The sequence below is a fragment of the Mobula hypostoma genome, chromosome 2 (genome assembly GCF_963921235.1).
Source record: "Mobula hypostoma chromosome 2, sMobHyp1.1, whole genome shotgun sequence".
In the NCBI taxonomy this organism is placed as follows: domain Eukaryota; kingdom Metazoa; phylum Chordata; class Chondrichthyes; order Myliobatiformes; family Myliobatidae; genus Mobula; species Mobula hypostoma.
In genome coordinates, this window is record NC_086098.1 from 95,839,267 (window position 1) to 95,851,381 (window position 12,115).

A 12,115-nucleotide genomic window follows, 5' to 3' on the forward strand; every position below is an offset into this window, starting at 1 on the left:
ATTGCAAAGTGATCTTCATCACTTAGGCAAATAGATTTTAACTTAGATAATGCAATTCGGACATTCAAAATGGAATAGGACCAAAACACTGAATGACAGGCGCACAAGGAGATGATGTGATGAAAGCTTTTACCATTAAGTTTACGAACTGGAACATTTTGTTACAGTTAAAGTTGTTGTCAGTGAGGCTGTACTTGGGAGTATTTTGTACATTTTATAAAGGTTGGCTACACTGGATCTTTATTCCCTGGTGTGCAGGAGACTGAGGGGTGACATAAAATTTTACAAAATCATGAGGGGTATGGATAAGGTAGACAATTAAGGTCTTTTCCCAGAGTTGGGGTACAGATACAAGGTAAGCGAGGAGAGATTGACAACAGACCTGAGAGATATCTTAATTACACAGAGTATAGTGACTACCTGCAATAAGCTGCCAGAGGAAGTGGTCGAGGTGATACAAAATGCTATGTGCAAGAGGTGTTTGGATAAGTACATGGAGGGGAGGGTTATGGACTGAACATGGGCAACTGGGATTAGCAGGAAGGATGCTATAATTGGCATGGACCATTTGGTTCAAAGGGCCTGTTTCCATGTGGTATTAGTCTATGACTCTAGGACTTTAGAAGGCAGGATAAATGTTATTCAATTAGTTCAATGCAACTTTCTAACTGATATGACAAACTATTAGGAAATAAGGTATGAAATGGGATCTATAGAATGAAAATAAGAGAATGGATTTAATTAAGGAGAAGCTCATTACAGTATATAGAATGCATACAAGATGGCTTTGTAGAGCAACTCATGGTTGAGCCCACTAGAAGATCAGCAATTCTGGATTGGGTGTTGTGCAATGAACCAGAATTGATTAGGGAGCTTAAGGTAAAAGAATCCTCAGGGGAAAGTGATCACTGAAATTTGAGGAAAAGCTAAAGTCAGATGCATCAGTATTGCAGTGGGATAAAGGGAATTACAGAGGCATGAGAGGAGTTGGCCAGAATTGACTGGAAAAGAGAGACAGCAGAGCAGCAATAGCTGGAATTTCTGGAAGCAATTCAGAAAGCACACTATATATATCTCAAAGAGGAAGATATATTCTAATGGTAAGACTGTATAACTGTGGCTAACGAGAGAAGTCAAAGCCAATACAAAAGCCCAAAGAGAGGGCATATAGTAGAGCAAAAATTAGTGGGAAGTCAGAGGATAGGAAAGATCTTAAAAAACCAACGGAAGGCAATGAAATGGGTCATTAAGGTAAAGATGAAATATGAAAGCTAGCCAGTATTATTAAAGAGGATACCAAAAGTTCCTTTAGATACATAAAGTGTAAAAGAAGTGAGAGTGGATGGCTGGAAAACAATGCTGGAGAGGTAGTAATGGTGGACAAGGAAATGGCAGATGAACTTAATAAGTATCTTGTATCAGTGTGGAAGACACTAGCTGTATGGTGGAAGTTTCAGGGGTCATGAAGTGTGTGAAGTTACCATTAGTAGGGAGAAGGTTCTTGGCAAAACTGAAAGGTCTGAAGGTAGTTGAGTCACCTAGACCAGATATATACACCCCAGCGTTCTGAAAGAGGTGGCTGAAGAGATTATGGAGCCATTAGTAAAGATCTTTCAAGAATCACTAGATCCTGGAATGGTACCAAAAGAGCAGAAATTTGCAAATGTCACTCCACTCTTCAAGAAGGGAGAGAAGCAAAAGAAAGGAAACTATAGGCCAGTTACTTTAACATCAGTGGTTGGGAAAATGTTGTAATCAATTGTTAAGGATGAGATCTTGGGGTACTTGGAAGCACATGATGAAATAGGCCATTGTCAGCACGGTTTCCTCAAGGGAAAATCTTGCCTGACAAATCTGTTGGAATTCTTTGAAGAAATAACCAGCAAGATAGACAAAGGAGAATTGGTTGATTATGTGTACTTGGAGTTTCAGAAGGCCTTTCATAAGGCGTCACACAAGAGGCCGCTTAACAAATAACAAGCCCGTGGTATTACAGGAAGGATTCCAGCATGGATAAGTAGTGGCTAACTTGTAGAAGGCAAAGAATGGGAATAAAGGGAGTCTTTTCTGGGTAACTATTGATGACTAGTGGTATTCCACAGGAGTCTGTGTTGGGACCGATTCTTTTTACATTATGGGTCAATAATTTGGATGACATCATTGATGGCTTTGATGCAAAGTTTGCAGACGATTCAAAGAGAGGTAGAAGGGCAGGTAGTTTTGAGGAAGTAGAGAGGCTGCAGAAGGATTTGGATAGATTAGCAGAATAGGCAAAAGTGGCAGATGAAATACAGTGTCTGGAAGTTTATGGTCATGCACTTTGGTACAAGAAATGAAAGAACAGACCATTTTTTAAATGGAGAGAAAACACAAAAAAACTGAGATGCAAAGGAACTTGGCAGTCCTTGTGCAGGATTCCCTAAAGGTTAATTTGCAGGTTGAGTTGTTGGTGAGGAAGGCAAATGCGATGCCAGCATTCATTTGAAGAGAACTAGATTATAAAATCAAGGATGTAATGTTGAGGCTTTATAAAGCACAGGTGAGGCCTTACTTGGAGTATTCTGAGCAGTTTTGGGGCCCTATCTCAGAAAGGATGTGCTGAAACTGGAGAGGATTCAAAGGCTGTTCATGAAAATGATTCCAGGATTGAATCGTTTGTCATATGAACAGCGTTTGATGTCTCTTGGTCTGCGTGCTCTGGAATTCAGAAAAATGACAGGTGACCAAATTGAAACCTATCAAATGGTAAAAGGCCTTGATAGAGTGGATGTGTGGACAGGATATTTCCTATGGTGGGAGAGCATAAGAGCAGAGTACACAGCCTCAGAATAGAGGGACATCCTTTGAAAATAGAGATGAGGAAGAATTCCTTTGTCCAGAGTGTGGTGAATATGTGGAATTCTTTGCCACAGGCAGATAAAAACTGGGTGGGCAAAGTTCTCCTTCTCCATATAAATTCTATGTGAAATCAAGCCAATACACAATATCAATTCAGTTTTTTTTGTACTTTCACCTGAAGTGTTTTAGCTCTGAGAGTTAGGCTGCTGCAAAGTATGGGCAAGATTAAAAATAATGTAGAATTTTGTTAGGATCTCATTTCATGTTAATATTAACAAAATACAGGAAATTCAATTCAGTTTTCAATTCAATTTACCACTGTTTTAATTGTTCAGCTTTTAGAAAGCTAGCAATTTGTACTCCAAATAAAAATGGAAAGAAATGCTGAGCAGGCCATGCTGCAAATGGTGAAAGGGGGATTATTTTTGGTAACAGCCAAAAAATCCAATGCATGGTAATTGACCCAAAACACTATCTGTTTTTCTATGTACAGATGCTGCCTACCTGCTGAGTATTTCTAGAATTTTTTTGGTTTTAATCAATGTTCAGCCAAAATCTTGAAAAGATCCGAAAAGTTTTCTTATTGACATTTAACATTTTAACCTTGGATTTAATTTTCTCCATTTGCTGTTCCACTTCTTCAAGGTCTTCAGTATTTTGCAATCGTTCATACACCACGTTCTTTGTACCTCTAATCAGATTTAGTGGCAATGCAGACATGCCGTAAGCCTGGAAAACAAAATGCACAGGATGAGTATACAAAAGGAACACATGTGAAGTCCTTTTCTGAAGGACTTGTAAAGTACTTTAATAATGTTTAATTTTAATATAATTTGAAAGCAGATACCAACACTGGAAATTCACGTGATTAACAACATATGACATCACTAATACAGAATAGAAATACCTAGAAGCAATGCAGTATGACTTCCTTTTCACTTGGCAAAACATAATTTCAGATTATTTATAGATTAAATTAGGGAAGTCACAGAGTAATTCACTATCCTGATGAATAATTGTAAGAAATAATTCACCATTAAGAAATGCAGCTCTAAACTGGTTCTTATTGGAAATCACAACAATATAATGTTGTTGATAAATAATAAAGATTTTATTAAGAGATCAAAGAAATTTCTTATCTCTTCATTGCATAAGTACCTTCTTTGCAAAGATTTGGACAAAAAGTCTTTTAGCGTCAATTACAGATGACCATTAAGACAAAGGAGGCGAATTAGGCCATTCAGTCCATGACTTACTGCACTGGTTGATTTACTTTTCCTTTCAATCTCATCTCCAGCCTTTTCCCCATAACCTTAATTAAATCATATCAATTTCCACTTTAAATGCACCCAATTACATGGCCTCCACTTCCATCTGGGGCAATGTATTCCACATATTCACCACCTTCTGGCTAAGGAAACTCTTGCTTATCTCTGTTCTAAAAGGACATCCTTCTCTTCTGAGACCCTGCTTTCTAGTCCGAAACTCTCCCACTACTGGAAACATCTTCTGCATGTCAACACTATTAAGGCCTTTCAATATCTAGTGGCTTATAATGAAATTTTCCTTCATTCCTCTAAACTCCAGCAAATGCAGACCAGGGATCTTCTGGAAAATAGAAGTCTTCAATAGATCTTTTGCCTCTTCCCCCATGGCATTTTGTTTTATGCCCAACAGAGACAATCTGTACATTTCATCATCATGAGAAATTCTTCAGATGCTGGAAAGCCAAAGCAACGCACACAAAAATGCTGGAGGAAATCTGCAGGTCAGGCAGCATCTACAGAAATGAACAGTCAACATTTCAGGCTGAGACCCTTCTTCAGGACTGGAAAGGAAGGAGGGAAGATGCTAGATAAAAAAGGTAGAGGGAGGGGAAGAAGGATAGCAGGAAAGTGATAAGTGAAGCCAGGTGGAGAGGAAAGGTAAAGGGCTGGAGAGGAAGGAATCTGATGAGAGGAGAGCAGACCATAGGAGGAAGGGAAGGTGGTGACCCAGGGGGAGGTGACAGGCAGATGAAGTAAGAGGCCAGAGTGGGGAATAGAAGAAGAGGGGAGGGGGAGGTAAATTTATTTATACCGGAAGGAGAAACTAATATTCATGCCATCAGGTTGGAAGCTATCCAGACAGAATATAAGGTGTTGTTCCTGCACCCTGAGGGTGGCTTCATCACAGCACACAAGGAGGCCATGGATCAACATTTTGGAACAGGAATGGGAATTAAAATATTAGGCCATTGGAAAGTTCCTCTTTTGGCAGATGCAGCAGAGATAAGGTGGTCACCCAATTTACGATGGGTCTCACCAATGTAGAGGAGGCCGCATCAGGAGCACCAGACATAATAGATGACTGTAGCAGATTTGCAGGTGAAGTGTTGGCTCATCTGGAAGGACTGCATGAAGCCCTGAATGGAGGTGAGGGAGGAGGTGAACGGGAAGGTGCAGAACCTTAGCAGCTTGCAGGGATGTGCCGGAGGGAGATTAGTGGGGACAGATGAATGGACAAGGGAATAAAACTGTTGATGGACAGAGAAATACAAGTGGAAGCGATACTTATGGAGAGAAGGGGGGAGGTAAAGATATGTTTGAGGGATTCCTTGAAGATGGCGGAAGTTGCGCAGAATGATGTGTTGGATGTGGAAGCTCTTGGGGTGGTTGGTAAGAACAAGAGGAACTCTATCACTGTTAAGGCAGTGGGAAAATGGGGTGAATATGGTTGTTTGGGAAATGGAAGAGATGCAGGTACGGGTACCATCAATGGTGGAGGAAGGGAGACAATATTCTTTGAAGAAAGAGGACATCTCTAATTTCCTGGAAAGGAAAGCCTAATCCTGAGAACAGATGTGGCAGAGACAAAGTTTTATTAAAGAAATAAGTAACACAGTACCCCAAAAGGATATAAATGCAACAGTTTAGCAATGATAAAACACACATGTACACAGAACTAGGATAATAGGATCAATCAAGCTCTATTGCAGTCTAGGGGTAAATGACCAGTTTCAAGTGACGCCAAGTTCAGTTCAATTGAGTTCAGTTCAGTTCACAGTAATCACTGTTGTGCCGTTGGGGCGGGGAAAAGAGAGAGCGAAAGCGAATGAATATTCAAAACGGATTCCACACAGACCTTCGATATTCCTCGCAGTTAGCTTTTGGGCGAGCCCTTGGTAATGTCTTCTGAGGTCACCGACTGTGACCCCTCCATTCCAGATACGATCGTTCTTCTGCGGTGAACCCGGGACCCAGGCAAGGGTGGACACACACACCAGGTTCCCGCCGATCCGTACCTTTCTATCCTGTGCGTCTATGGCTGGTCCCGCAAACAGACCTCCACAAACTCCCACCACCTTGTGGGGGGGGGGCACACCGCTTCCAGGGTCTCGTTACCTCGTGGAGTCGTGTGTCCCTTGCCTTAGCGAACCTGTCCCTTTTTATCCCCCTGCTGGGGTATCGCCTGTCCATCACACTTCAAACAGTTCAGGGTTCAAAGCCCCCGGTCTCTGACAATACTCGGAACTGTGTCTCCTTTCCGTTAATCCCTCTCGTCTCTCATTAACATTTCTGAAGATTCCCCCATTGTCCTCTAATCGGCATCAATCTTCTGATAACTGGTTTGGTCACACCATGTACCTGGAACACCTATAAAAACATCAAAGCTTGATCACAAGACGACCTAACCATCTCTCTCTATTGACTGATAATGCTCATGACTGTTCACAAGCTGGAATGCTCATCCTCCATGCCAAGTCAATGCCGGGACCCTGAAACATTGACTGTACCTCTTCCTAGAGATGCTGCCTGACCTGCTGCAGTCACCAGCAACTTTGATGTGTGTTGCTTGAATTTCCAGCATCTTCAGAATTCCTAGTGTTTAAGAAAATTTTGTTGTTGGGAACCATGAAGAAAGTAAAGGAATTTATATGGGGATTAACATATACAGTACAATAAAAATAAAAGCATGCTGGTATATCTAGCACATGGCCTAAAGTCAGCAGCTCATTCTTTGGATTTTTTTTTCAAGGAATCACAAGTATGAGTCAAATTGATCAAAATGAGGTACTACTTCAAGATACACATTTCAACCATAAACAGATAACCGGTAAAATCCTACCTCCAAAGCCCGCCCCCTCATTTAGTTAACTTTCATTTAGATCTAGATAAACTACCTATGAAGCACTTCACATATGGATAACATGCTTATTGGACAACATGGGTAATCTATTTGGATTTCCTTTTCTCTGAAAATCTGTTCTGTGGCACAAGCGACACTGACAGTACTAAGCAAAACTGTAGAGTCACCTCTAAGATATTGAACACATTGTTATCATCTAGAAGGAAGGTACTTTAGATTGTGTACAACATCTTATGTTTGGTTGTGCAAATATGAATTCTCAAACTAAATGAATCAATTTTTTTTATTGAAGCATTTTACATGTTCTACCTTGTCAACTAAACACAAATTTTTCTCTCCCAGTCTGACAAAAACATTGATTACAGCTATTCATTTTTGCTTCAGTTGTGTTATGTCATATTTCTGCACTCAAATCTTCAGTTTTTTCAATGAGGTAACTTTATATTTTCTAGAGTTACAAAAGAGCTTACAGTTTGGGCTTGGTTGATGCACTAAAGATTTATAATTACACTCAATTTATCCAGATATTCCTGAACCAGCAATTTGATAATACAGAAAAGGCCTTCAAGCAGGTTTTTGTATTTCAGGGAATATTAGTGATACAATTGAATCTTTTTGCTTGTAATTAGCTCTCAGTATGGCCGTTCATCCAACATTCCATCCAGTAGTTACATGGTAATGTTATGTACCCCGTAACTGGGTTGCCAAACCAGCAGAAATGGATCACTCAGTTGGAGTCTGGATTACTAGAACTAAGAAAGTTTTATTAAAGAAACAAGCAACACAGTAATCGAAAGGATAATAAATGCAACAGTTCAGCAATGATAAACACACATGTGCACAGAATTAAGATAACAGGATCAATCAAGCTCTTTCATTGTCTCGGGGTAAATGACCAATTTCAAAGTGACACAAAGTACAGTTCAATTTAGTTCAGTTCGCAGTAATCGTTGCCATGGCGATGGACAATGTGGGGGGAAGGAGAGAGAGAACAAGAACGAATGATCATTCAAAACGGCTTCCACACACAGACCTGCGATATTGCTCACAAGCAGCTTTCGGGCGAGTCCTTTGTGACGTCACCTGAGGTCACCGACTGTGACCCCTCCTCCAGATGCGGTCGATCCTCTGCAGTGAACCCGGCACCCAAGCAAGGGCGGACACACACCGGGTTCCCGCTGATCGTACCTTTCCACCCTGTGCGTCTAAGGTTGATCCCGCGATCAGCCGTCCAAGAGCTTCCCACCGACTTCCAGGGTCTTGTTACCTCGGGGTGTCGTGTGTGTCCTGCCTTAGCGAACCTGTCCCTTTTTATCTCCCTGCTGGGGTATCGCCTGTCCATCACTTCAGACAGTTCAGGGTTCAAAGGGGGAGCCGGTCTTGACAATACCCAGACTGATGGCTCCTTCATTAACATCTCCAAATGCTGCTTCATTGTGTACCTTATCTCTCCCTCCCCTGAGGACAGGTGGCAGACCAACTGCTGATGCCACTGGTGCTAGCCCAGGCCAGCAAACATCTTAATTTATGTGTATTCTCGTCACACTTCCCCCCCTTTAAGGACTTTTACCAGGGTAAAAATTACAAACATGAGTACATTATTTGATACACACAAATATACATCTTTATCAGCTATTTGGCTAATACAGAGAATTTGAAGTTGTCAGCAATCACATTTTCTGTTTCTTTTATATGTGTTATTTATAATCCCTTAGACAAGGCTCCAACTTAGCAAACTTCATAGTGGCCAAAAACACTGATGAATTGCAATCAATGTAACCTCTCATTTGGTTTTGTCCCGGACCACAATAACAAGGGTCGTCCCATTCCGACTTAGTTTTCTCTCGCAAGGGCTTAGTAGGAGGGGGAGGGGTAGTGACCGCAGAGTTATTGCAAAACTTCCTACAGTACCCCACCATCTCCAAGAGCCTTCTGAGGGCCCTCTTGTCTGTCGGGGTTGGGAGGTCAGCGATAGCCTGCACTGCAGCTTGCATTGCTGCCAGCTGCCCGTGTCATCACAATTCCCAGGTAAGTGACCTTCATGTGGCCGAACTCATTTTTTTCAATGTTCACTATCAAGCTGGCTTCAGATAGCCGTATTAAATTGCCAATACACACCTGTGTTCGTCAGCCCTTCAGTCACTGAATTACTCATTCTATATGAATGTTGTTTACTAGGCTGACCTATTGTAACAGACACCACTCAACGTCCCAGTTCTTTGCATCGCCTCCGGACAATCAAACACACGGGTGCGAGTCTTTTAATTACTTCTCCTAAAGAGTTGCTTTGTTCAGGGATTAAGGGAGAGACCTTATCAGCAGACCTGGCCAAAACAATAGCCTTCTCCCATCTGGTCGATACCATACTCATCTTTTCAAAATGGTTTTTTTCTCTTATCAGCTTCATTGATCTAGCTTCATTGATTTTCGTGCTAACACCAACTAGGTTTGTTAGCATATCAAAAGCCTGTGACCGTCCCAGTTCGCGTCGGTCATAATCAATAACATCCTTCTCCCTGGGCAGCCGGTAAACCTCTTTCATGGTTCCACCAACTGTTCCCTCCAGCACCGCAAAATGTCCACCGGGGGGTACCTCGTGGGCCAGGTTAAAAACCTCATCCCCATAACTCTTTTGCACCACCCCCCATTCCTCATCTGCGGGCACGGTACTTGATTTCCCTTTCTTCCTTAGCACTTCCTCCTCCGCACAATAGCCTACTAGTTCCCTTGTCAAGTCTGTGTCAGAGAGAGCTGTCTCTGCCAAAACCATCAGCCCCTCGTCTCGCTCCTGCGTCTGCACAAATTCTTTCCTGGCTAATGCTACGTCTGTCCCAGCTCCCTCACTACCTCTTGTCTCACTACACTCCTTCTTTTCATTTTCTACCCTCTTCTCGTACAAGGTTGGCAGAAACGTTTCAGCTAAATTTACCACCGCAGCCCCATGATGAACCTGTGAGTCCATGGGCGGGGCCTCAATGCTGGCAGGCTGACCTGTCAATCTCACGACTGGGAACACGATTCTCCCGGCGAGGTCATTACCGAGCAAGACTTCCACGCCTTTCATCGGTAATTCGGACCTCACCCCGATCGTGACTAGTCCAGAGACCAGGTTGCTTTGTAAGTATATCTGGTGCAAAGGGACTGACTCTGTCCCTTCCCCAACACCTTTGACCTTGACCTCCCCAGTCCGGGTCTCTGAGCTAAACTCTAATATACTCTTCAGTATTAGTGACTGACACGCTCCCGTGTCTCTCCAGATCCGCACTGGAACTGGTTTTAACCCCTCCTTCACTGACACCAATCCGGCCGAGATAAACTTCTCGCGCCCTTCCTGAACTTTGGCAGACCTATCCTTCCCTAGCGTTTCGCTTAACAGCTGATACAGCCAGTCAAAATCGCTGTCTTCCCTTTTCCCGTCTCCTTCTTTGGGGCAAAGCACCTGGACGCAAAGTGTCCGGCTTTACCGCAATTATAACAGACGACCCCAGGAGACTTCCTGCCAGACTGCTCCCGGTCTACCTTATCCTTCTCACTAGTCCCCGGCTTACTTTCTGACTTTTCCGGCGGACTCTCCCCGCCGTCCTGACTACCCTTCTGGTAGCCTTTACTCGGGGCAAACTTCATTTTATGCGTCAACGCATACTCATCCGCTAACTTAGCAGTTGCGGCTAACGTGGCTGCCTCTTTCTCATCTAGGTAGGGTCTCATACCCTCAGGGACACAACCTTTAAACTGCTCAATCAGGATCAGCTGCAGCCGTCTGTCATAATCCCCCTCTACCCCCTTTGAGGCGCACCAACACTCACAATATGTCTGCATCTCACGGGCAAACTCCAAATACGTGCGGTCCCACTGCTTCCTCGCATTCCGGAACCTCTGACGGTATGCCTCCGGGACCAACTCATAAATCCTGAGGATGGCCTCTTTCACCACCTCATACCTCTGGGCATCTGCCGCGGACAAAGCTGAGTAGGCTTCTTGGGCTTTCCCTTTCAGTACACTCTGAAGTAAAACAGCCCACTTATCCCTCGGCCAGTCCTGACTTACAGGCACTTTTTCGAAATGGAGGAAGTACCGATCCACGTCGGTATCGTCAAATGGGGGAACCAGCCTAACCTCCTGGGTCGCCCGGAACCCTCCACCTTGGTTCGGCACGAGCCCCTGCTCGGCCCTTATCTTTAACTTCTCCAACTCGAATTCCCTTTCCCTCTGTTTCTCCTCTCGCTGCAACTGTCTCTCTCTCTCTCTTTCTCTTCTCGCTCCAACTGCCGTACCCGGAACTCGTGCTCGAGTCTCAGTTTTTCAAGCTGCACCTGTACCGCGTCTCCAGCAGGTTTTTCAATAGACACCACCTCCAGCTCGCCTTGGGGAAACACATCTTTTGATACATAGTGCTCTACGATAGCTCTGTGTATCTCCTCTCTCCTCATTGTCGACTTCCCCTTAGCAAGATTCAATCGTTTGGCCACAGCTACCAATTCCGATTTCCTGGCATCCTCTAATGCCTCCAAGATCGGCGCCTTTATAAATTCCAAAGCCTCCATTTCTGCTGTTTGTCTTTTCTTTCTTTCGGGAAATTTGACCCAATCAATTTACTCCGTCCCAAATTTAGCGTTCAAATTCCCGGACGAGAACCCCACTTATGTTACGTACCCCGTAACTGGGTTGCCAAACCAGCAGAAATGGATCACTCAGTTGGAGTCTGGATTACTAGAACTAAGGAAGTTTTATTAAAGAAATAAGCAACACAGTAATCGAAAGGATAATAAATGCAACAGTTCAGCAATGATAAACACACATGTGCACAGAATTAAGATAACAGGATCAATCAAGCTCTATCGTTGTCTAGGGGTAAATGACCAATTTCAAAGTGACACAAAGTACAGTTCAATTTAGTTCAGTTCGCAGTAATCGTTGCCATGGCGATGGACAATGTGGGGGGAAGGAGAGAGAGAACAAGAACGAATGATCATTCAAAACGGCTTCCACACACAGACCTGCGATATTGCTCACAAGCAGCTTTCGGGCGAGTCCTTTGTGATGTCACCTGAGGTCACCGACTGTGACCCCTCCTCCAGATGCGGTCGATCCTCTGCAGTGAACCCGGCACCCAAGCAAGGGCGGACACACACCGGGTTCCCGCTGATCG

At 43.4% G+C, this 12,115-nt stretch overlaps 1 protein-coding gene across 1 annotated transcript in view; it reads right to left on the reverse strand.

The window, feature by feature from the left end:
* Nucleotides 1–12,115, reverse strand: part of lmbrd1 (LMBR1 domain containing 1) — a 206,305-nt gene that overhangs the window by 50,793 nt on the left and 143,397 nt on the right. The window contains exon 8 of the mRNA XM_063040281.1: nucleotides 3,442–3,567. Within this exon, the coding sequence (XP_062896351.1) occupies nucleotides 3,442–3,567 (126 nt within the window). The remainder of the gene's footprint in view (nucleotides 1–3,441; nucleotides 3,568–12,115) is intronic.